The following is a 27,129-nucleotide window of genomic DNA, read 5'->3' on the forward strand; positions in this document are numbered from 1 at the left end:
GTGACCAGGTGTTCTGATTTTATAGGGACAGTCTTGATTTTTGGGTCTTTTTCTTATACAGGCTCCTACTACCCCCCACCCCATCCCGATTTTTCTCATTTGCTGTCTGGTCACCCTAGGGTGTGCACGTGTGGGTCCCAGCTGCTCCCTGCCCCCCTCATTGAAACAGATGTGCAGGGTTACTGCCCTGGGAACTGCAGGGCACCAGTGGACGTGGGGCTGGCTGCAGACAGAGATGTGGGGTAGGGGCTGGCTGCGGGCAGTGTGGTGCAGGCAAGGGCTGGCTGCGGGCAGGGGCTGGCTGCGTGGTGCAGGCAGGGGCTGGCTGCGGGCAGGGTGATGGGTACTCACATGCGGACAGCAGCCCGATCAGCAGGATGCAGCCCAGGCCCAGCAGAGCAGCTGGGGACCCACCACGTAGCAGCAGGAGCCCCAGGACCAGAGGTCCGAGGAGCAGCAGCAACAGGGCCAGGAGGCAGCCCACATGGCTCCCTGAGCACAGCGCCCCCGGCTGCCGGGTGGAGGAATTACATGCTTCCCGGCTGGAGCCCATCAAAACTTGCCTCGCAGGGAAGCCAGTTAACAAGTTCTGATTCAAAATTTAACAACCGATTCATGCAAACTGGCTCCAGTTCACCACTGGGTATATCTCCATATATTATTAATATATATTATAATTCAAACAAATTATATTTGTTTAATATATATATATATTAATTCAAACAAACAAAGAACAAGATACCTGGGTTTCTCCAAATTAATTTGTATATTCAAAACTCAGTAACTTCAACTTCAGTACAACAGTTTATTCCAATAGGTGGTGCTAGTAATTTCTGCATTAACTGTAATAGCCATTCCTTCCCTCCTCTGTTAGCAGGCTCTAATGTGAAATGTAAATTGCTGCGCACTCACAAATGAAACTGAGAAAAATAAATTACTTTTACTTTTATCGGCAGCTGAACAAACTCCAGTACTTTAAGTGGACCCTGTCCAGAAACATACAGGGAGACCCAGGGCCGTCCTTAGGCATAGGCAGAATAAGCAGCTGCATAGGGCCTCACTCTGCCTGGGGGCACCACTCTGCAGGCAGCCCAGACAGTGTAGAAGCAGGGCTGCTGGGTCCTAGAGAGAGCCGAATGCAGCACAGTCTGAGGAATGGGATTGGCTGCTGGGGTCTCTGGGAAGGGGAAGGGGAAGGGGAAGGAGCTCACCTGTGAGTGTGACTCTTTCTCCTCGGCTGAGGTCAGGTGAGGCAGGCTCTGTGGCTCTGGAACCAGTATCCTTTGTTGTCTCCCATAACATCCATTCTTCTCCCCCCTGCCCCACGGAGCACCCCCTCCTTTCTCCCTCCTCCCCAGGAGCACCCCTCTCTCTCTCCTCCCTCTCCTCCATCAGGGCTGGGTTGGGTGAGGTGCTGGGGGATAGGTGGGGGGAGGGCTGGCTGCCTGCCTGCTGAGGAATGAAAGTGAAAGTAACTCACTTCCTCGGCAGGCAGCCAGAAATGGAATGTGACACAGGGGTTGGCTGGGGTTAGCCAGATGTGTGAAAAATCAGGATAGGGGATTGGAGTAGGGTGAGCAGATATCCCTATTTTATAGGGACAGTCCCAATTTTGGGGTCTTTTTCTTATATAGGCTCCTTTTACCTCCCCACCCCTACCCATCCCTGTCCTGATTTTACACACTTTCTGTCTGGTCACTCTAGGTGGGGGTAATTGGTGCCTATATAAGACAAAGCCCCAAATATCGGGACTGGCCCTATAAAATCAGGACATCTGGATCTATCACCCTAGCTGGGGAGCGCCTCTCCCCAGGGCTGGCAGCTGCCAGCGATCCATCTCATCCGGGGGGAGCTGCACAGGGCAGGATGAGCTGCTGTGGCTCCATGGGTGCCCCGTCCCTGAGATCAGATGCTGTGCTAACTTCACCATCGTCTGTTGGGCTGGCGGCGGTGCCCATTGGCGTGTGATTGGACCTGAGGGTTTGCTGCTCCTGTTGCCACTCTGCACCCCAAGAGGTGGATTTTGGGGTCCTGCAGTTTTCCACCTATCTCCTCCTCTACTGCAGCTGTTGGACCAGCAGGCTGGGGGGTGAGCCAAGCATGAAAGCAGTACTGTGTTGCCATTTAGATTGTCATTTAACAACTTTGTTTGCCAAAAATTCTTGCTAACAATCCTGAATCCAATTTCAATGTTTTTTTTTAAATCAATATCTTAGCCAAAAACAGAAAATTAAGTTGTTGACAATTATTAGTGACAGGTTTGGTTTGAGGCAGGGAGTGGGTGAGTTTTCATCAGAGAAACAAAAAATGTTGACTGACTTTCCTATAGCCTGTTACTCCTGATAAGAGCCCTCCAACAACTGGAATATGCTCATCTCCTTACTAGTATATAAAGCAGGGTTCGGGAACCTACGGCACACCTGTCAAAGGTGGCAGGTGAGCTGATTTTTGATGGCATGCAGCAGCAGGCTGAGCGGCTCAGCCCATCACTGCTCGGGGGTTTCCAGCTGCTGCCCTATTGCCAGCTGGGATACTAGCCATCGGCCCCACTCAGCACCTGCTGCTGGCCTGGGGACCCCCAAGGAATCCCAGGCTGGCAGTGGGCTGAGCAGGCCAGTTGAACCACTCAACCTGCTGTCAGCCTGGGGTTCCATTCACTCAGCCGTCAGCGGGCTGAGTGGGCTGGTGGCGGGCTGAGCAGGGCCAGTGGGGGGTTGAGTGGCTCAGTCTGCTGCCAGTCTGGGGTGCCAGCAGCACTCAGCCTACTGCTACTCCAGGGTTCCGGCTGCCGGTCCCTTGCCAGTCAGGAACTCAGCCGCCAGCCCCACTCTGCCTCCTGCCAGCCTGGGTGAGCAGAATCCCAGGCTGGTAGCAGGCTGACGGGGGATTGGCGGCCGGGATCCTGGCTGGCAGGAGTTGGTGGTCAGAACCCCAGACCAGCAGCAGGCTGAGCAGGGCCTGGAATCCTTGTCTAGGGTTCCAGCCACCAGCCCGCTGCCGGTTTGGGGTTTCATTTACTCAGCTGGCAGTGGCCTGAGCAGGACCGGTGGCCAAGACCTCAGATAATAACAATAGTTTATTTATATAATATAGACATAGAGAGAAACCTTCTACAAACATTAAAATGTATTACTGGCACGAGAAACCTTAAATTACAGTGAACTTGGCACAACACTTCTGAAAGGTTGCCGACCCCGGTATAGAGTGACCATATGTTGTACTAAGATTCTCCTGCTTTTTTTTTTTTTCCCCTGTGAGTCAGTATAACTTTTGCTAGCCCAGAAGTTGGGCAGCCAATGTTTTACATTTTCACAATATTTTCTCCAACTTTCATAAAGTAAATACATAGTTAATATGAGTTAAAAAGGCCAGGGACACTTCTTTGTGAAGAATCTGTACAGCAGATCATGCCCATAGACGATCCAGAAAAGAAATTTGAGGTTGAATTTTTTAATGTTGTGATGGATAAAGCAGTATCTGCTGTTGATGACAGGTTTACTACCTTGCAAGTACACCATGAACAGTTTGGATTTTTGTATGACATAACTAAATTCAACGAAATAGGAAAACAAGAGCAACTAATGACAAAGTGCAAGAATCTAGAGAGCCTCCTGAAGCACTGACATAACCTTATTCCCAGATTCTGGACCTTAGCGTCCAAAATTTGGGGGTTAGCATGAAAACCTCCACGCTTAGTTACCAGCTTGGACCTGGTACTGCTGCCACCACCCAAAAAATTAGAGTGTTTTGGGGCACTCTGGTCCCACTGAAAAACCTTCCCTGGGGACCACAAGACCCAAATCCCTTGAGTCTCACAACAAAGGGAAATAATCCTGATTCCCTTCCCCCCTCCAGGTGCTCCTGGAGAGATACACAGACACAAGCTCTGTGAAACTACGCAGAGTGAGTCCCCCTCTCCGTTCCCAATCCTGGAACAAAAGCACTTTCCTCTTCACCCAGAGGAAATGCAAAATCAGGCTAGCAATCCAACACACAGCTTTCCCCTGATTTCTTCCTCCCACCAATTCCCTGGTGAGTACAGACTCAATTTCCCTGAAGTAAAGAAAAACTCCAACAGGTCTTAAAAGAAAGCTTTATATAAAAAGAAAGAAAAAATACAAATGTTCTCTCTGTATTCAGATGACACAACACAGGGCAATTTCTTAAAAGAATTTTGAATAAACAGCCTTATTCAAAAAGAATACAAATTAAAGCACTCCAGCACTTACATTCATGCAAATACCAAAGAAAAGAAACCATAGAACTTACTATCTGATCTCTTTGTCCTTACTCTTAGAAACAGAAGACTAGAAAGTAGAAAGTACTTCTCCAAAGCTCAGAGAAAACAGGCAGACAGACAAAAGACCCAGACACCCACTTCCCTCCACCCAAAGTTGAAAAAATCCGGTTTCCTGATTGGTTTTCTGGTCAGGTGTTTCAGGTGAAAGAGACATTAACCCTTAGCTATCTGTTTATGACAAGCACGGTGATAGTTTTGATTTAAATGGACTTGAACTGTACGAAGAATTGAGTACACTGTCATCAATGTTGCCACATGCAAAATCGGTGATGGACATTGTACAGTTTATTCATACCCGCAAACTTGTTGACATATATCCTAACGTGTACATTGCCACTCGTATTCTACTGACAATTCCTGTAACAGAAGCATCAGGAGAATGGAGTTTCTCAAAACTAAAGCTCATTAAAAACTATCTCCGCTCTACAATGAGTCAGGAAAGCTTGACTGGTCTTGCTATTCTTGCGATCGAACAAGACACGACTTTGTCTTTGTCATACGATGACATTATTACTGATTTTGCAGCCAAAAAAGCCAGAAAGATTGCTTTTAATTAACAAATCTTTGTTTCAATACCTCTTCATATAAATTTCCAATAAAATTTTGATAAATTAAAAAAAATATATTATTTGCATCATTCTGTCATATCAGAATTTTTTCTCTAGTGCTGCTTCTTTAGTGCTAGTCCATCAGCATTACAGTGTGCTTAATTAAGTTAAACTGGTTTTAATAATGTGAATGTGGCAAGTTTTCCAATACTATAAGCTTATGTTTGTGTTGCTATGAGCAGATCAGGCACAGGGGCACCAGTTTAATAATCTCGCCTAGGGGACCATAAATCCTAAGGCCGGCCCTGGGGAGACCACACATCACAATATCAAACGCATGAACAAATCAGAAGGGTTTACTACAGAAATATACCCAGGCAACTCTGTTTGAAGAATAAAATCTTCCTGGGGAGTGTGACTACCAAGTAGCAGGCATTCACATTTGCACCAATAGTGAAATTCCTCTCTCAATTTCAGAATGTTTTTTACTACACATCTCAAAGAGCATTTGTCCTAGAGGGCGTATTGTATTCCAAATGTTAAATTCTAGCCCACCATCCTAAATACAAATTGTCCAATATCACTGCAAACACTTAATACTTTGGTGCTACTATTTTTTCCTTCCACTTCCATAGAGGGGTGAGGCTCAGTGTCTGAGGAACCCAGAAAGTAGGTTTCTTATTACATACACTGAATTCACAAACAAATATTCTCTTTGCATCATAATACCCTTGCAAAAGAATTTAAATGACAAGCTACAGCTATCATAGCTAGGCTTCATATTAATTACAGAGCCTTAATTAGTGTCATTTTAATTCAATTAATTTGAATCTTTAAAAATGAAATGGAGCATTAGAGCTTTTTTCCTCATACCTTGCTGAAGACCGTTTCATGTAACATTTCAATACAAGCTTCATATTCACAAATCGAGTTAACTGAACTGTACAGACCTATTTAATCTACTAAATTTATGGACTTACAACTTCAAATGATAAAGAATTGCAGTGAATCATAACTTTAAATTGAAAATTAGCTCATCTGAGTTTATTCTGCAGTTAATTTTAAAAGAATGCATTTTCAGGACCAACCTGGAAGACACAGGATTTGAAAGCAAAAACTAAGGGCTTGTCTGCACAGTTGGGTAGTGCGCTCTATAGGGGTGTGATTCCCAAAGCACATCAATGTTCTACATGTTAATGGGTCCATATAGACCCCCTTGGTATGCACTAAACATTCCCTATAGCACTTAAAAGTAGCACACAACCTTTAGTGTGCACAGGCAGGGACTACGTGGATCAATTAAGGTGCATCACATTAGTGTGTGTGCTTTAGAAATCACATACTCGTAGAGTGCATTACCCCACTGTGTATTCAAGCCCCAAGACATTGTAGTATACATCTATGGGTTTGTCTATACTATAATTAGACACCTGCAGCTGGTCTAGGTTGCAAGGTGGGAAGGTCCCAGAGTGTGGGCTCCAGCCTGAGCCCAGAAGTCTACATAGCAATGAAAAAGCCCTGCAGCCTGAGTCCCGGAAGCATGAGTCAGCTGGCATGGGCCAGGTGCAGGTTTTTAATTGCAGTATAGACTTACCTTATCTTTCCAGATGGAAAAGGTTTGGATTGCTTTCCTGTAGTGGTTAAAAAAAATTGCCAGTTCCAGGAAGCATGTAAATCCCAGAGTCTCCTGTCCGCCAGTAAGGAGCAGTATTACAAGACCAGCAGGCCAACTGTTTCTGTCCCTTAACATTGCTTATTGCTCTTCCCTCTTTATCCATTCTGATGACAGCTATGGATGCTGGCTATGGAGGCATAGCAAATGTTTTAGATGCCAACAAAATGTAGGTCCCTCACCTAGTAAGCAAGAGGTTCTGCTAACAGTGTGGTGGCCTCCCACTTCCCCTTGCCTAGAGATTTTGATGCATCATGTCAACAATGTGATCAGTTTTCTATTTATAATTCAAGATCAGCAGTATTATTGACCAGGCAGTACTTCGAGTTGGATATCAAACACTAGTTCACACCAGCTGATGATTTAGCCTTATATGTGACTACTACATCTAGGGACTTGACTGTAATCAAGGTTGCATAGCAACTTGGCACACCTTCAAAATAAAAGTTACTAATCAGTTGCTTCTGTAAGGGAATTCAGTGATGGCTTTTAGGTTTTTAAGTTGCAGATGAAAGGCAGGTTGTGCAATTGCTATGACACTCCTCAAGTTTGTACCCAATACAACAACAGTAACAATAGCATTCTTTTTTCATGAGTAGAAAATAATAGTAATAAACCCTTCAAAAAGAAAAAGGTTTATTTGTAAAACTTTAAAAAATAACTATAATAATGCAATAGAACATTTTGCAACATACACTCACCAGCATTGGAGCCTGTCAAGTTGTAACGAACATTTAGCTTTTTGATGATGTTTTCATGGATCTGATACCAATCACTCTCTGTGTTGCACCTATGAAAATGGTAACACTCTTAAATCTGAAATGAGAGCTCACAGTTGTCACACCTACTGTAACAAAGTTAACTGGCTTCTCCAAATAAATCCTCTTCTGCTCACCAACTAGCAGCTTGAGATTTATCTAAATCAATAGGTCATATTGTTGGCACAATGTGGGTTTTGGCATGATGCCCAATGAAACAGCTTCCCAGAACAGGGAGCAGTATCATGGCAGTGCTCAGATGCACTGGTTGAGGATGTCACCGTAGGGAATGCTCACTTTGCATGGGAAAATTTGAGCATAAGGGTGTCCTTGGTGGCACTCAGTAATTCAGCAGTAGCTGAATTACACATGTGTATTAATCTCTTCTTCAACTCTAAATTACAGTGAAACTTGCCTAACGTGAACATTCAAGAGCTCAGCAGAAACAGGACATCTAGTAGAGGTGATGTTTACTAAAGGGCAAAAGAAGTTATGTTCTTAGTCTCACAGGGACAGGTGGCTGCCTGTAGGAGAAAGCCATTTGAATAGATTAAAAATTTCATAAGTGCAACAGGATCTTGCCACAACTTTAAAATATAGCATTTTCAGTTGCTTTAATTAAAAGTGTTTCAATTCCATAATCTGACCATTATTTGAGAAATATTCCACAGAACTTTTTCTTGTCATTTAGACTAAAGTTAGTCTCAGTATCAAATTTGTTCTGTTTTATCTGAACTGAAGTACTAATGCCACATTTATTTTTAACAATGACAGACTTTGAAAGCGGAATTCAACTGTCCAACAAATACATTAACAGTGTGCTATCCAACAGAGAGCACTTTAATCTAGACTGACAGAAAATTAAAGTAAAATAAAAGTCAGCCACCTGTCCACCATCATAGTAAATTGCTGTCAAAAGCACTGCTTCCAGCAGTTCTAATTCAGCACAGAGGGGAATAAGAGACAGGTGAAGGGTTGCTTTTTAGAGACTGAAGTGCCTTCTAGGCTCAAGTACTAAACTTTAAAGGAAGAGGAATCCCTTAAGTGTCTGACTAGTGTATCTCAGTTTATACCCTTAGAACAGATCATTCCACAAAATATTTCTTAACTTATGGAGCCCAAGGTCAGTGGAGAATTCTATGTTCTGTGTCACTGCATCCAGGAAATTGAACTGTCTGCCAAAATCTCATCTGCCATTTAATAAACCCACGCATTTACAATAATTAGATTTTGAGTGAGATGTTTTGGTTTTCCAGTCCCCTGCACTTATGGCATTGTTAATATTTTACACTTTTTGCTATTGCAGTTTTGTAATTGTTTTACATCATTATATATAAATGATTGCCCTGCCTACTTCTTTCTGGAGTGATAAAGTACTCTTGGCAGACATCTGGATGGTACAGGGAACTCAAAAGAAGTCCCCCAAACACTTCACATTGCCAGATAAAGATCAGCAGAGAAATTACTATAATTAAGATTGTTTAAGCATTTCCATTCTAAGCCTCCATTTCCAGTGGCTTTTAAAACTTTCTGAAACTTAACCTCTCTCAAGCTCAAGTCTTCCAGGTTTAGGCTTTGCCCAAAGGAAAATCATTTTGAAAAGTTGGAGCAAAAGCAATTCAACTATTTTGGAGTATGAGTAGAGTGAAAGACAAAATACACTTTCACGGTTATCAAAACACTGCTTGGACACTGAAAATCTATGGGTAGAAACTGGCAATTTAGAGGAAGGAAGTATGTAGGAATATGAACTATGAACAAATGAAAAATCCCACTCTAGGAAAGGAAAGTACATTTTTCAGGGAGCTCTTGCAAAATGTATAAAGTGTGCACTAAAAACAACCTGACTGTAGATGAATGCATGGCTTAGCTGCACAGTGAAAACTCTAGTGAGGGTGTGCAACAAATTGTTCACTGTGTTTCTTGTAAAATGGCACACTAAATGAAATTACGCAGATCTCAATCCTGCAAACTTAACAGGACTGTTTGCATGGTCAAGGTCTATAGGTATAGAAAACAGTTATGATATCCTAATGCATCATTTGATAATTGTATCCAATCAGGGCCAGATTAAAGTAACACATGTGCTCCAAATTCACATATTTCCTGATTTCTGAATGTTTAATTGTGCATTTTTTTTTAACATATTTTCATTTTTGAAAAAACAAACATGAAGAGTTGATGGAAGATTTTCAAACTTCAACAAAAATGGTGAAAAATTCTGATTTTTTAATGACATTTTTTATGAAACCCTTTCCCCAGTCTTTGACCAGCTCAAAAATATACTATTTTATATTATGGGGGATTAGAATGGAAATGCTTAAACAAACAACCTTAAAGGACTAAAGCCCTTTACTTACACTAATTAAAAGCCACTGCTTCTTGGTACAGACTGATATAAATAGACTCCAAAACTCTTAAAAAATTGAAAGGTAACAATCTCTTACATGTATACTTTTAAGATAAGGTCATCCTTTGAGTCTCCTGCCAGTAGATCTGCAATGCTGAGGACTGCACAGCCAAAGGGCCGTCGGTACTGTACGTTGCAAGCATTTTTCTTTTCTCCAGCTCCCATTCGGCCTGTCAAATATAACAAAAATATGATGCATAATCCACTAAAATGCCTCCTTCTAAAGCCACAGAAGAGGGAGAGACCAGCTCAGCTGATACCTGTGGATAATGTAATGGTTTTTATGAAATTATGGCAAGTGTAGTGCTTACAAATCTCCTCCATCTTTTCATATTTTCCACTTAAATTAGAACAGTAGAAAATATGAAAAGTGCATTACACTTCTAGTGCATTTGTAAGGTCCAAAACTGAGGGGACACTGGTTACCTTCCCCTGACCTCCCCTATCATACACTTTCTGTGTCATACCCAGAAACTATATTCGATTGGGCAATGCTGCACCAAATTTAACATTCAGGTATCATGTACTACTGGACATTAGGTCTTATCACATTTGTAAATATTATTTCACTATGGTTGTTCTTAATAGTCCTCTGTCCTGTGACTGATAGGAAGTGCTGTCTCTGGCGATGACAATTAAGCAGATGGGTGCTGCCCCCATAAGAGGCAATTCAGTAACATGGTGATAAGTGGACTAATGCAAGAACAGCTATTAAAGATGAAAGACAAGAGGAAAGAACAACAAGAAGAAGAAAGATGCTGGAGCACAAGAAAGCAAATAAGTACAAAGAAACAAACAAGGAAGCAAAAGGAAGTGGCGATTGAAACCAGACCTTTTTCTAACATTCTTTCCCCTTTGATTCAAAAACAATAGCCCAACTGCATGAACAAAGCAATAGTCCAACATGCAGCTGCATGTCCTGCATCAAAATAGAGGGGAATCCCTTCCTTTACCTATTCTGTTCAATCACAGCTATGCACCTTTCCTACCAGGTGCATATGCGTTAGATGCCAATTTCTGAAATGAAAAGCACCTGGTCCTAGTTGTTGTCAGAAAACACATCTCCATAACATTTCCCTGCATCACAGCAGCTAGGACAGTAATCTTTCATTTTCACCAAGTACACTGTCCGAATCTTATTTTAATCTAAATATTTCAGCAAGTGTCCTTGGTCTTTCAATGGTGCTCTCTCATAATCCCACATCAGTGCTATGTTTATGCAGTGACAAATGGCCACTATTTATGACTGCAGTGTTTCTTGTTCCTTCTCTCTCTTTGGAATAAAAAGATGCTGGGTTCCCTACTGAAGGCCCTTAAAAACTGCACTGGCCTTTCAGATGATCTGACTGTGGAGCTAATAAACATATAGAACCTATTTCAGCTTTACAGAATCAGAAGACATAGAGGCTTTGAATTGATGCAACTCAAATAGCATATGCAGTGAGTAGAATATCAAGACTATCATACAAAATTCATAGGCATACTTTCTGGAATCTTAAACTGATCTAAATGCAAAGACTTGAGGTTTTTTCCTTGCTCTAAAAGCCTAGATTGTCAGTATTTTAGAAAAATGGTGAAACAAGGAGGATACTACACTGTGCCCTTATTTTAAAGGTTTATTCTCACCAACTTGGCTCATTGGCTCAAAAGTTAACATTTTACACTATTTTCGCCTCAAAATTGTTTACTACCCAATTTCCTACATCTTACCCATTAAATGAGTATATGTCTCCCAGCTTTGAAGGCCTGGTGACGCACCACAACCATATAAAAAGGAAAAAAGTATACAGAAAAGATCTGAGACACATTGCTTATTCTGTATTAAGACAGGTGTGTATTACAGTATCCAAACCCAGAGTGCAGTACAGAGGATTATTACAACAAAAATAAAATACTCTTCAAAAAAAATCAGGAAGAAATGAAGGTACACTTTGTGCTGTACATCAACTATACCATTATTTTACAGGCAATAATGCATATCTCTAAGAAGAGAAATACTCAGGAATGATGTGAAGATTACTGGAGTTAACTCAATATAGCCACAAGACACTTTCTTAAAGAAACAGATTAAATAAAGTACATGCTCTTCACTTCTACAGATCATATGCATTGTCTCTGGAAGAAAGCAGATTTATTCATATCATATGTTAAAATATTCTTAAAGCGAACAACAACATCTCCTCCATTGCAGTTTTTTCTCTTATTGAATTCATTTGAAATTATTTAAAAGAAAGGGTACACATTGTCATTAGTCCATTGATGCTAATTAGGTCTGTTAAATTTCAAGACAAGTTGTTCTACTAGTGCAACATGCCTGAAGTTACTCTGTGGGAGTAAAGCAGGTTTTTTGAACTCCTTTTAAAGTCATTTATTATGCTAAGACAGTTCATATGATAGGCATGCATGTGCTTTTTGGTACTAATGAGAATAGTATCCTATATTGTTACGGGTCCTCTGTCCTTAAGGGATTATAAATTTAGCTTCTTAAAGCATTTAAAATATTAGCACAGAGCAATGCTGGGAAATTCTAGGCACACATTATTTGCTATTGCGTATCAGAATGTAAGCACATTCTTTTCAAAGCTTACTCAGACATACAACCAGTGAATGACAGATGCCATAAGCAAAACTCAAGCACATTGTCCTTCCTTTATTTACTGTCCAATGCCTTCCAAATGTACAGTTTATGCTGGCAAGCTGTCGTACATACCTATGCGGATAATGTGCACAGTGATGTAGATGTCCTTCCTGAGTTCACTGCTACTCAAATCCTGCAGAGAATCAGAGTCTCATTATTTTTGACCCACAATTAAAATATGACATTTAAAGATCTTAGCATATTATTATATGTGCCAATGAAAGTGATAAATGAATATGGAGTGCACTTTTAACAGAGGATTTGTTACAATACAGTATTGAAAAATTACATCCTGGAATACTTTAAATTTGTGGCCATGCAGGAGTATGGGCAACTTCTGTCCTAAAACGCTATGGAACAGATTGTGCCCTGCTGCATCAAGGCTGCACAGGGGCAGGATGCAAGGAGCTCCCTCGTGCGCCCCTGCACATCAGTGATGCATGACTGCAGTCCCTACACTCTTTAAAGCACAAGGATTGCTGTCTCCAAGCAACCCCAGGGTGCAGGAGAGACAAGGAGGAGTGGGGTCTGCCCAGCCTTGCAGGGAGGAGTATGCTGTACTTGTGCACTGGGAAATCACCAGAAAGTAGGCACGCTGTAGCCCACAAAAGCTTATGCTCAAATAAATTTGTTAGTCTCTAAGGTGCCACAAGCACTTGTGTTCTTTTGCGGATACAGACTAACATGGCTGCTACTTTGAAACCTGTCAGAAAGCAGGCAGAATTCTTTCTGGTGTTCCCCCAGGTGACGTGCAGCACTGCAAGACCTTTAGCATTGGTCTGTGCCTCAATGATATAACAGAATCTTTCATTAGCATTCAAATCAATAGCTAATCAAATTGCTCCGACACAGCACTGAACTATTTAATGACACAACAGTTAATTTACTCCATATTTTATTTAAAATATTCAGTACAATTGCATGAAATGAGCATAAAGAATGTGTAAAGCTCACCACAAAAAGAGAACAATGTCTTTCTGGCTTCTCTGGACATTTTGGCAAACCATTCCTATTCAGTCTTAAAAAAAACCTCTCGCTGAAAGAAAATAAATAGAGTAGGCTGAGTAATGTTAAGGCAAATGAAACTTCAATCTGAATTTCTTTCAAGGTGAAATCTTCCTCAAAATATAGAAGAATTACATTTCTATGAACTTGATAATAAAAATGTATACTGAATGTTGATGTACTGTTTATTGTAATTACAACAAATCTGAGATTAAATAAAATTATTTTTTGGACTGTGATTTTGTAGAATTGTATTCACTTCCTGTGAAATGATGTACATACATAGAAATATGAAAACTATAAAATCTAGGTACACTGGACATTATTACAGAAGGTTTGCAATATGCTGGTACGGATTCTAAACTGTGCAGGTATTGGCATAATCACACAAACTGGCATTCAGTCAGTATCTCTCTCACAGATTAATAAAATTGTCAGAGAAAAAGGTAATAGGTAAGATGATGTTGACGATAGTTGTCCCTACTATTAAACCTTAACTTCGACCCTCCCTAATGTAGCTAGACTGGATGGATTTTAGTAGACTATGGAATAAGAGCCACTATAGCTGCAGTCAGGAAAGTATTATTTCCAGAATTCTGCCTTTAAAAATCTGTCAGTGTTTGCTAAATGCTATTGTGGAAACAAGTATCAAAACAAAGAGTTTGGCAAATTTAACACTGCCTCTGCTAAAGCAGAGAGAATGAGAGAATTTTAGAGCCAGTGAGGGGGCAGGACCTATGAAAAAGGGGAGAAAGGGTATTTGTTTCATTAAGGAAAGATTACCACTGAATTTTAATGGGAGTTGGATCAGGCCCATAGGAAGGTTCACTATATGAAACAGGCAATTCATGTGTGGAGGAAGTTCACAAGAGAGACAGAACCCTCCATGCGTTGGACCAATTCTAATGGGATGGGTTATAACCCTATTTTTAAAGGGTGGGAGCAACAGGGTCACAAATAGTACTTCTCTCCCACCCCCAGCCAAGCAGCTGTCTGGATACCCCAAAGTTATAAAATAAATTACCAAGAGATCATCCTGCACATACATTCTTAACTACAGCTTTCTCAGCTGTTGCTATCTCTTCTGCCTATGGCCAAGGCCCGAACATTTTTGCCAATGTTTTATACTAATATACATCTTTTAAAAACAGCTGTAGGAATATTTATAGGAATATGCCGGATGAGATACAAAACCCTGAAGATGAGTTAAATCTTTCTTTTTCTGTCATTCCCCAGTCACAAAATCTGGAGACCAATCATTTAATCAAAATCATATTTAACCTGAACTACAGTTGCGTGTTGGTTTAATTTGTATAAGTCAGCCAATCTGGGCAGTTTGAATCCCCAGGTACTTCGACTTTTTATTGCAGTAGTTCATTTTAAACCACATTCCCCATTTGTAGCTACCTAGTTTCCCATTTGATGGCAGAATAATTGGAAGCTAAGAGTAGGGTAGTCTAAACTCTTGTATATTTCATAGGCAGAGACTTCGAAATGTCATTTCTCAAGCACACACACATACTTTAGTATATAGCCATCTCCTGAAGCCTAAATCTCCATGGTAACTTTAAAAGAGGATTTAAAAATAAGGTCACTCAACATTCTGTGCAAAACCCAACTGTTTTCTGCTGCATATGAATTTAAAAGATGAAGTGTTTTTCAAATTAAAAAAATAGCTCATTTTAATACAAATAAAATACACTAAAAGAGTGCTGTTATATCAGATGCTGCATCTCCGGGCTCTAAATAAACTTCAAGTTAGCAATCAGCATAGCAAGAATATTACTGTGTGTATTATATAGCGCCGAGGAGCCGCAGTTATTGGCCAGGATGTCATTATGGTAGATGTCATACAAGCACATAACAAAAAGATGGCTCTTATCCCACATTGGCTGCACACCCTGTTTATATGATCTGCAACCAGCAACGAATCTGAACTGTGGCAATATAATTTTAGTCCAGGCAACCAACAAGGCTGTGCTGAATTTCACCACCTTATCTCCAGTCTATAGACCTGTCCATCAGTCATGCCTATCAGCAGCAGTGGATGTTTCACTGCATGATTTGTGCTTAAAGCAAGCAAATGGAAATGACTGTCCCAAACAAGAACAGCAGCTTCCAGGAAACTGGGTCTTTGGCAGACTTATGGTGTTTATAAATAGTTTTTATAGGCTGGCAAATGTTGAAAGAATATTCATGTCCTCCAAAACCCAGTGCCTGTTGTAACAGCTTACTGTACATTCACATCACTCATCTTTCAGATGATCCATTCATTCCTGCTCTATACCTTCTCATATAGCAAAATAGCTTGTTATCGCTTACACACGCTTGAAAAATTTACTCAGCACCCCGTAGCTTGAGATATAAATCAACCAGTCAGGGTAAGAACACATGGGCTGTCTGCCTGTAGATTTCCAAAGACACTTAGCTCACATTTGGAAGGTTGCTTGCATAAATATAAGAGCTAGGAATTTATTTTTAGAAAAAAAAGTACATTTCAGTTCTGCAGATGTCAAAGGCACTGCCCTAGTAATGCTTCCTACTTGCCACAGGTGTGTGGATTTTTCAAGCCCTGATTACACTCGCTCTCTGCAAGGCTACCCAAGTGTAATTCAGGATACAATTACTAAAAACCAGCAAGCAAGCGCTGTCATGCTACATACAGAAATATACCGATTGAGATGATACTTAATTGGTGATGCAGAGCTAAATTTCTCAGATGTATTTTAAATGTAGCGTGATTGAAGGGAAAAAACTCTAGATGCAGTTTCTACAGTATGACTTAAACAAAAAAGAAGCAAAAAGCTACAGTTCCAACTACAACATTAGAATACGTTGGCAGACAGCAAATGTGAGCAGTCAGCCTTTTAAAATGTTAAAAAATGTTGATATTCAGTTACTTTTAAGTACAGAGGGCATGTGTGTTCATAAAACCTCATGTGGATTTCTTCATAGAAACCACGTTAGAAAATGAATGAGAAAAGTGAACTGCTTTACTAAAAGAAAGAGAAAATACAGAATTTGAGAGATTTAACAGCTTGGCTTCAATCAGCCAAAACTCCAGATGATTAAAGCTGAGGCTAGCATTTTACTTCTCAGCAGTCAGTCACTGGTAAATATACCTGGCGATATGCACCGCAATAACCCAAAGGAAACAGATCTTTTCTTTGTATTAAGGGCATTTGATTATAGCTTAGACTTCTAACCATTTTTATGAGTGCTAAACTTGGCACTAAAATATGCTGTGCACATTCTACTCTACTGTCTTCTGACAAGAAATATAGAAATAACGAACACTGAAGAGATTAATTTAAGCAGGTCAGCAAGGGATTTTTGTACTGAAACATCCTCTGTAATACTGAAGTAACAATGTGCTCCAAATCTGCAGTTTACCGATTGCCTTTAAAAGGAACATGCCATAAACTGTTCTATTTTCATAACTGATTTTTATTGATTTATATTACTACTTGTGTGTTATTAGTCTAGACAGATTGTCTATTGTATGACTTTTAAACATAAATCTGGTGTCTTTTTTAATCTTATGCCACATGACATGTTGTAGAAAAGATTATCTTAGAAATTGGCCAAATTCCTCAGCATAACATTTAATTTTTATGTAATCAACATAAAATGTATGTCTTCAGGTGGGGAATAAAAGGCAGGAGTCTTTAGTAATTGATAACATCAAATTAGTTGCTTGCTGTAAAATTCAGTAGAACAATAGAAGCAGATGAAACTAAACAGCACAAATTCTGTTTTACATACAAACGTTGTGGGTGATAAACATAGGAAGACATTTGTTTGATATTTCCCCACTGACACAACATGTACCTGCCTCTTTTGTTTGTATAATATTTTGGACTGTATTTCTACTCCTTTGATTGGTTCAGTATGGCAGTGTGTGTCATTTTGAGCAGGGTGAGGTAAAAAGATGGATTCAAGCTGGATGCCTATGAAAACAAAGATGGATGACTAAGTTTTTTCATTTTGTCTTAATGGAATAAATGCTACAGACCTAAGGACTGCCCATCTGGGCTGGAAGATCATCAATTCCATAGAGCAGATTATAACATTTTGCTGATCTTGATTAGGAAGAAGATTGCTGCTGATACCATTAATTAAGAAAACAGAAACCTATTTGCTTAGATAGGTACACCAGGAATGGATTTGTTCTGATGGCAGATAGATAATAAAATGGTAATTGATTTGTTCTTTTTAGTCCTCTGATTGGCATGAACTTTATTATTTATAGTTAGAAGCTACTGTAGGTGCTTAATTACAAATCTGAAAAAAATAAAATTACATAAACCCACTCACAACAGGTAGCAGTAAAAACTTTGGATCAGATCCTGCTTGGCTCCTGCTTCATGCCCTTTGTGTTGTTGATGTGGTACAAAGGGGCCGGAGAGCTGGCTTCAGCAATGAGCTGGGGATCCCCCAGCATAGTGGGCATTCCAAAGGGTGTGACAGTTCTGAGCTCAACCAGTTTTGGGATAGTGGACCAGCTAGAGCATCGCAATACTAAGCCTGGTTTGATCCCTGGCTCCCAGAAGGATGGGATGGGAGGTAAATAGAAAACCACTTCTGCACACCCCTGAAGCTGGTTTTATAAGTGAACCTTACAAGAGAGCAAATACCAGAGCCAGGGACCCTCATCTGAGGGAGCATCCCAATGTATGGAGATTCTTCACTGGCATAACACTGTCCTGCAGTCTCCCCATGCCAGACACCACCCTCCAATACCAAGCGTAAGGGAAAGAGGGGTTGGGGGCATGGCAGAAATGGAGGACTGGATACGGTGGAGCAAGGCTGCTCTATGGCCAATTCTCTACTGGTTTAAGGTGCCTGAGGGAACTTGCATCACAGATAAAAGTTAAAACTGCCCCCTTGTAGCTTTAACTTGAGCCAGGGCTCGACAGCTGATAATCAGTGAGCTGTAACCAGTTCTTGACCCACCTCAATCTCCATTGCACCTGAGCAGCGCTGGGCCCACATCTTTAACCGTTACAAATATACCAATAATGTGACCTATGCAACAGACATTATGTATTAAAACAATGTATGTCTGCATTGCAATTTTAAAAGACTTATTATCAAAGGCCATAACCCACTGCTATCTGTAGAAGTTTTCTGAATGCAAAGATCAAGGGTAAACGATAATCCTTAATTGTGGACAGGAAAAATAAATTATGGATGAAGTAAAATTACTGAACATTAAGTGTAAATTTATGCTGGCTGAAATTCACTCTACTCACAAAGTAGAAGTGCCCATACTATGCTGACAGAATGACAAATGGTTGGGGAGATAGAGTCCATCCTCCAGTCAGGACAATAGTGGGGATTTGCCATACACCTCCTATTGCAGCCTAAAGGTTAGAATAATGACGGCAGCTCCTCCACATTGGTTGCACACAGCGCTGTGGTCTGCATAAATGTGCATCCATAGCCTCCTCCTGAGGCACCCAAGTGGCCTTCCGTGTTGGCCTATATAGGGCTAGTGCAGAGATCTCTGCGCAGGGTGGGAGCAGGCAATCTCTACAGATACTCAGCAGACAGACTCCACTCCCTATATCCCAGTGCAGCCTGTACATGGCGTGAAAGGGTGCAGATGAACCTGCACTGGCCTTCAACGTCTCAGGTGAATTTCACCCACTGAGTCTAGCTCCAAATCAATTACATCAAGCATGACAAAGGGGCAAAAAAGGCTGATAACGCTTTCCTGCTCAAATACCAGGAAACCTTCACCCATAAATGAGGGCAGATACAGGATCTGCAAGAAATACTGAAAACCAAATGGGGGAGGCTGTTGGGTTCTTTCCCTTCTTTGTACAGAAAATGTGACCAAAGGAAAGTAGAATTTGTAACTTGGATGTTAAATGGGAGACCCACTTCGTTTGTATAGAAAACCAAGTGGGGTCGCAGGCAAAGGTGGTAGCCAATATTCTGGCTGGGACACTCAAGAAATATCTGACAACTCCAGCAGCGCTGCCTAACTGTCAGACAGAAGCACTTGAGAACTCTGCCAGGCCTAAAAACCTCTCCAGTCTGGGAATCTGATCTCTAAAACAATGGACAAAATCTATGTGGCCCAACCACCAGCCTCCTGTACTAGCCATGCAACAAGAGAAGGAGCCTGCACTGTGCTCTTCCAAAGAGCAGATGAGCTGACAATTCAGCATGGAGTCTCCCAGAATCTTAGGAACAATTTTTGAGCTAACTAGAATTCCTCCTGCAACTGTCACCATCACACAGCTCTTCCTCTACTCCCACCACAACGACAAGCTGATCCTACGAATTCTCAAGGTCTAGCTGAAGCAAAAAGAAAGGCAGCAATCTTAAAAAATATCAAGCACTGAGAAAACTGCATGTCTCATTTGCACTATTGCCAACACTAAGCATTCAAAAATTGTGAGTCTGGTGCCAAAAAAATCATGAGATTGGCTTATAAGTCATGAGATATTTTTTAAATAATGTGCAGATATTGTTTATTTGTCTTCTTATTTTTGAGCCTTTAGTTACATTTCCAAATTTCCATAACCAGGAGAGCCAGAAACTTCCCTTTTATTAAAATAAAAGCTGAATTTCTCTTGTAATTGCATGAACCTGGGGCTTTAAGAGATGTTGTAAGACTTGCATTAAAATCATGAGAGTTAGCAACATTACAACTGCTATGCTTATTTTCAACTTGTTGGGATGACAACACTTTGAAGTGATGCGTGTTGTAAGGGGCAGCTGTGTGAAATTATACCAAACACTGTGGTCAACTTCAAGCTAATGCCTCATGTACATCTTTAAAAATGTATTTAGAAACAGTTCTGCTGATGAATTTTGTTTTTAATTTCCTTCCCACCAAAAAACAGTAGCTTTATTTTTTAAGAATTCATCACATCCTGCTGTTTTATTTCAAGTCAAAATTCCATTTTGTGACATCAGAGTCATGTCCAAGGCAACCACCAACAATGTTACAAAGGATGTGGATTTAAAGTAAGAAATAAGCAGCAGGATCCGATTAACTTCTAAGCAACAAAGATCCTGGTTTTCATGCAAATGCCGCAAGTATTTAAAAACAGAGCATGAAAAATACCAAAAACATAACCATACTCTTTTCTAAATAGCAGGGTTTTCAAATTTTTCCATGAGTTGCCAGTAGATATTTAAAGTGCAGCTGTAATCAAAAAGTGAATTCAAATTACATCATGGAGTTCTATGATTATTTGCTTGCCATGACTTCCACATCAAATTTCCTCAGTTTAAAAATAAAAACATCTTTTTACTTGTAAGAGCTAGCGCTGCAAATTTAGCCTAAGTTCGGAAAGTTCAGCTGTGTGCTTTACAGCTCACTCATCAGTACTAGAGATTCTATTACTGGAACTTGGTTAGCAATTCTCTTTCTATTGTGAAAGGCAAAACAGAATCCAGCTGACTCTCACTTAGCTGTGTTGACTCCACAGTGCAACCAGGTGTTCGAAAGTAGCCATTCAAACACACCCAGGAATAGGCCATTGCACGATAAAGCATCATTTTACATAGTCACTTTTCTGACTATGCCTGCATCTTAAGACTATGTGTGTTGAGTTATGTTTTAAGTGCATGTTTTAAATATCATTTAGCATCCAGTGTAGAAGATGACAGGTATGTTTACACCAGATGCCAAGTGGTGATTGTGTTGATCAAAGAATGTTAGCCAGCACAACTCATTTTCCTAGCATAGATGAAGCCCACATAATTACTACGGGTCCAGACTGAAACACAGAAATGAAGCTTATAGATAATGAACCTCAACAGAGGGAAATGCTGAGGTATGTGGTAAAGAAGAGGGGTTTTTAAGCTACAGCATTGCAGTTCTCAAATTTGCATGTATAAGAACATAATAGACATCTGAAATCATTCCTTCCCAATTGAAGAGGGGTGGGGATGTTGTCAGCTTATTAACACAGAAATTAATGGTTCCTAACTGTCAGAAGCTGGCCAGAGGAACAGGCAGACACAGACTTGGGCCTTCTGCCGATCCAGGGAACAGTGAACCTTACAAAGAGGAAGACATGTATATAGACTGTTTTATTGTTTAAGATCTGCTTTCTCTATATGGATTTTGTTCTAATACTTCACTTTAAGGAGGCTGTTTGGTTATTGGATACCACCATCATTGCCTTGGAGGGGACAGAACTGCAGGCACTGAAGATAAGTCAGACCTGCTGAAGTCATCGTAGGGGATGGTAGTCCAGGACCTGATCTGAGACGATCTTGTGATTCCACCCAGACAGAAGAGCATTAGGCTGAAACCTTACCGGGGTGCACTCAAGGAGACCAAGAGAGGCCTGCGGTGCAGGAAGCCTGGGAACAGAGTCACAAGTGATCATGTTACGCACATCCCAGCTCTTCTTAACCAACATTCATTATACAATGAGCCATGTGTCTGAGTCCACCGAAAAACCCTTCTAGAAAATCCTAAAAACAAACTAGCCTGCCTTACATTTCTAAGCTTCTAAATGTCATCTGTGCCTTTCACAAACAAACCTCTATAATGTTTTCTTTTTTCTTCACTTTCTGTAAAGGATTAAGCTTATCTGATTTTGCAATTAGTGCAGCTATAATAATGAAAATATAATCCATTATTAATGAGCTTAACTCTCAGAAAAACACAACAACAAAAATTCCTCTCTTCTTTTTTGTGCTAAGTATATTTGCTGAATTTGTGGAGTCTCAGAGCAATACATGCTAAATGATATATGAAATGAAAACTCCTTGCACAGTGCACAGAGAAAATTACAGACAATACTGAGCTGTCTGCTATCACAACAGTACTCCGTGCTACAGCACAGACATAGCCACATAATATCCAGCTCCTCAACTACAGAAAAATCCCAAGATATGTTCTGTCTCAGGCAGGTGACCACAAGGAATTAGTGCAGACTTGTGGGGGAAGGTGAAGAAGAAAGGAAAGGGAGATTTTTCATCCTTTATATGGAAAAAGGAGTGCGTTTAAGTGACAAGAAAGATGGACCAAGTGATGGGTAATAAAACATTTCTTAATTGTTGCACGCTGTACTCTACCAGCAATCCTATTCACACATTCACCCTGAGACAAGAAAGGCACAAAACCAATACCAAAACATATGCAAACTTCTGCTGGTGAGAAATACCAGCTTCAAAAATTCATACTAAACTGTGTCTATATAATCAGAGTTCACCCCAGTTGAGTCATATTTTTCCACTAGGATTGGATAATTAAACAGGAAGTCTCTTTTTAGACAACTTGAAAGTGTACAACTTCTTTAGTGTTACCTTGGTGAATGACATTAGTTCTTTTAAATAGTGGTGGAGGCCAATCCTTCTCTTCAATACCTGTCTTCTTCTTGTTTACAATACAAACCAAAACATTCTGCCAAATTTGCACAACCTTTAATAACACTGGATTTAACACAATGTCTAGCACTTAGATGCTGGTTTACATGGTCAAAGCATGTACAAATATTATCTGCTGTTAAAAAAATATTTTAGTTATAGACTTATTTTCTGTTTCCTGCCCAATTTAGATACATAATCTACATAAACGGCTTTCCAAAACTGGATTTTAGACCTGCACTTGACTTCTTTCCTCTCTTTTGAGGTATTACTTTGTTCTCTTATTGCCATTTGAGAGAAGAGCCACAATATCAAAAGACTAGAAAGGGCAGTAACCACATGCCCCACACACTTCAGAGAGGACCAAAATAAAATTCCTGGTTGGCCATTGGGCTTGGTGGTCACATTACCAACTAACCATGAGGAAATATTCAAATTGTTGTGTTTCTCTACCATAAATTTCTTATTTAAATGACATCAAAGGCACTGTTGCAACTGATGGACAGTCGTATCCTGAAATTCTTTACCACCAAATCTTGAAATTATTCCTTGCCAGGACACCTTTGTAAGAGCCACCAGGCTGCTAATCACCCTTTCTAATAGCCCTTTGGTAGCCTAAGCAATGTCTACTTGGAGAAGGAAATGAAAAACAACAAAATAAGTAATACTAGCCATTAAAGCATGAGTTGGTTGCAGCTAACTGACTTGCCCTCTTTTCAGAAAAATTGGAGGAAGCGATGTCAGGACATCTGGCTAATGTTTCCCTCAACCTGGGGAACCAACACAGCACTGGTAGCAAATTCTCCAGTAGCTATCACCACATACAAACCCCTTGGAGAAGATAGTTCTCCTGGAGGAGCCTCTCTGCCCTTTACAGAATAAGCTCCAGCAGTCTTGCACTGACCACACATGACCCTTCTGAGAACAGTCTATCCACAGCCCATCTCCTCTGCTTTCAGGAAGTGTTGTGTACTGCCATGCAGGATTGAATTGTTCTGGTTTCCTGCATTCACAGGATGGCAATGTCTAGGACAGGGGTTGGCAACCTTTGGCATGCTGTCCATCAGGGTAACCTGCAGGCGGGCCTTGAGACATTTTGTTTACATTGACCATCCATAGGCAGGGCCCCCCGCAGCTCCCAGTGTGATTGGAAGGGACCTCAAGAGGTCATCTAGTCCAACCCCCTGCTCAAAGCAGGACCAAATCCCAGACAGATTTTTGCCCCAGATCCTTAAGTGGCCCCCTCAAGGACTGAACTCACAACTCTGGGTTTAGCAGCTGAGCTATCCTTCCCCCCAATGTTTACTTCCCTAAAAACAGATGCTGTAATGTTCTTTTATTCCTGAAATAAAAATCATTAGTAGCAGCCCAGCCCTTGAGTAATCTTACACCAAAAAATTAACACGCATGCAAAGAAGGAAATATTTTGATAAATGGACAGATTACAGTTCATAGGTTGCAATGGATTTTCAAAAGTACTGTTTAAAAGCAATTGTAAAATAGAATGAGGAAAAATGTGAAAATATTAATTATTTATATTAATGCCACTTAGAAAGGTGAAGTTAAAAGTACTACATGGGGATAATGAAATGATAATTCTGATTTATTCTTTTACATGGTTGAGAAAGGGAGTATATGATAACCTTTAAGTCTATAACTAAGTGCACAAAAGGGAAAATGCATAATACATCTTACTCATTAGCCTTGGATAAATGATCTACCTCTATTTGTCTATACAGTTTATGAATCTGTGCTCATCTGAGGACAATATGATATTTATAAAACAAGGGAGTTCAAGGTGATGGAAAGAGGGGGATTTATCTTTGCTTCTCACATATATGGGTCCACAGGCATCAGTCATTTGTGGCAAGACTTTCATATCATATTGACACAGACACAAAGTATACACATCTCTATTTTTTTGAATTTCTACCTTATAATTGTTGCGTTAATAGACTACCTTATTTGGAACAATGTTAACACCATAAACCAAATGGTTTAGAAAAGACATGATTAGATGGAAGCTTTGTGCCTTGTTAGCAAATGTAAGTTTTACTAAATAACAAGAGACAAATCACTTCCATGTTCTGCTGCAATGCATCAGATGAAGTACAACATACAAAGACACAGATACTGTAGAGATTTCAAGGTCAGCAAAGCAACTGGAATTTTAGGAAGGTGCTGGTGCACTGTTCTCTTGCATACTAATCTATGATAAGAACCTAATACTTGTGATCTGAACAAACACACATAGGATATGTATACTCTCTATTCCCTTTTCCATTTCAGGTTTCTGAGATGACGACAGCCTGTGTTTTAAATAAAAAAAGCAGCAGAGCTCTCTAGTTAGCAATGTGTTATGAATTTAAATTTGTGTTAGCAGTTTCCACACACTACGGGTAAAAGCCTCTGAGGAAAATGGGATAAACCAGTTATCTGGAGAGTAGATATAATTGCGTCAATCTGCATAGGGTCTTACCATCTAATTTAGGATTTTCTATAGCACTTACCACTGCAGTATGTAAGCACTTATGGTCTGTAATTTCAAGACTGAAGAAACCTAAAAATATTAAAAACAAGATTACCCTGCTTCCACACACAACTAAGCTTTTCATACAGTTTGCCTCAGAAAATGTTAACTATTTGGAAGACCCTGTTTAATACTATCTGCATCCACTTTGTACTCATTAAGTCAATCCCAGCTGCAAGAAACTGGCATGTGCTATTGTACGTTAAACTATCGCCTTCAGGTAGCAATGTGAGGTAACACTAGATGGATGTAGTACTGTTGAGAAGAAAAATGCCTATACTTCACTCTGATACACATATAGAATTAATATAGTGTTCTACTGGGCAAACCGTATTATTCTGAAGTGCTGTACATAATTAATAATATTTAGCATTGCTAGAGCTATTTTTATCAGAGGATCTCAAAGCATTTAATGAAGAAGGTGTTTTAATCCCCACATTATAGATGGGGAAACTAGGATACAGGAAAGCTAAAAGGTCTCAGCAGAGTCACCCAACTTATGATGGTATCCCTTGTTGCTTATAAAACTAATTTGAATTAAAACAGATAAGCTGCATTTTTCTACGATCTGATTTTAAAAAATGAATGTATTTTTGATTAAAGAATCAGTCTTATCAGAGCTCCAATGTAATTGGGCCCTCTGGCTATGCTGAGGCCATGCTGTTTCACAAACTACCACAGCTGGCAAGTTGCAAAAGGGGAGGAAAACACACCATGATCAGATGTCATATTTATTCAGAGAGAAATAAAGAGGCAATAACCACAAAATTGTCATAGATTCCTAAGTGTGTGTAACCTGTTAAACACTTATTAGCTCTGTCATTCTGACCTAATTACAATAGAGATTAATTTAAATGATCTGTTTGTGCTGGTATGAGGGCAAAAACTGCCCCAAACAAATCCAAATAACCACACAGCACTTTGCACGATAATAGAGGAGTGTCCATATGCAGACTTAATAGCAGACATTCAAAAATGCTGCATGTTTACCACTGAAGACAATGTTGCAAGGCTAAAGGACTTTCCAACTTTCCAAATATTTGCCCATCAATACTACCATCCATGGTTTTATATCAACCCAGAAAATGAACTGTTGTATTCTTTCAAACGCAGTAAGTTATGCTAACAAGGTTCCAAGGCTACGTCTACACTGACCCGTGGTTCAGAGTATGGGTATTTGCACCAAAATGCTGCACTGAAATTCCCCCTTGTGGACAGTATGGGCATGAACTAAAAGGTTCCTACTTCGTATTAACATTGTCTTCTCTAAATAGGTCTGCATTAATTACCTGGTCTGAATAAGGAAGAACATGGGCTTGACCCTGGGACTATCACATCCCAGGAAAGTGCTTGATCCACTGGGATACGGGCTATTCTGAGGTCTCTCTCTCGTTTTTCACAAAAAAGAAACTGAGAAGTCTCAGTTTCATCCCATCCCAGAATGAGAAAATATTTGAAGTCTCAAAAGATTTTGGAGGATGGGAAAACAATTTTCCAATCAACTGTCATGATGAGGTCACTTCAAATTACTAGAAACCAGGATTCTCCTGAATTCTACTTTTAAGTTCTGACACTGACTCCTGCTCCGATCCTGGGCAACTCAATTTACCTGTTCTTACCTCAGGCCTTCCCATCTGTAAAATGGTAGGAATTTTAGTTATCTATCTCACAGAGTACATTGGGAAAATTAGTATGCTAATATTTGTTAAATTGTTTGAAGATGACAAGTGCTATATAAATGCTAACTACTGTTATCAGTGATTTGCCAATATTTCCTTATAAAACACAACATAGAAAAAGAACAATTGATTAAAAATACTGACTCAAGACTAGAAAAACAAAGTAGTACAAGCCAGAAGTTATGGAGAATCAATACAGTTTTAATTTCATTCTCCTGCTGGGTCCAGGGTGTGTGTGCACACA

General features: G+C 40.1%; 1 protein-coding gene across 5 annotated transcripts in view; it reads right to left on the reverse strand.

The window, feature by feature from the left end:
* Positions 1 to 27,129, reverse strand: part of DOCK4 (dedicator of cytokinesis 4) — a 422,511-nt gene that overhangs the window by 200,014 nt on the left and 195,368 nt on the right. For 4 of the 5 annotated variants that reach the window (XM_030549017.1, XM_030549015.1, XM_030549016.1 and 1 more), the window contains exons 9-12: positions 13,281 to 13,362; positions 12,399 to 12,459; positions 9,726 to 9,858; positions 7,222 to 7,310 (exon numbers count right to left, since the gene is read on the reverse strand). In XM_030549017.1, coding sequence (XP_030404877.1) covers positions 7,222 to 7,310; positions 9,726 to 9,858; positions 12,399 to 12,459; positions 13,281 to 13,362 — 365 coding nt within the window. Of the gene's footprint in view, positions 1 to 7,221; positions 7,311 to 9,725; positions 9,859 to 12,398; positions 12,460 to 13,280; positions 13,363 to 25,186; positions 25,216 to 27,129 lie in introns of those variants that run through there. The other variant, XM_030549018.1, reaches the window with a different exon arrangement.

The sequence above is a fragment of the Gopherus evgoodei genome, chromosome 1 (assembly GCF_007399415.2).
Source record: "Gopherus evgoodei ecotype Sinaloan lineage chromosome 1, rGopEvg1_v1.p, whole genome shotgun sequence".
Classification (NCBI taxonomy): Eukaryota; Metazoa; Chordata; order Testudines; family Testudinidae; genus Gopherus; species Gopherus evgoodei.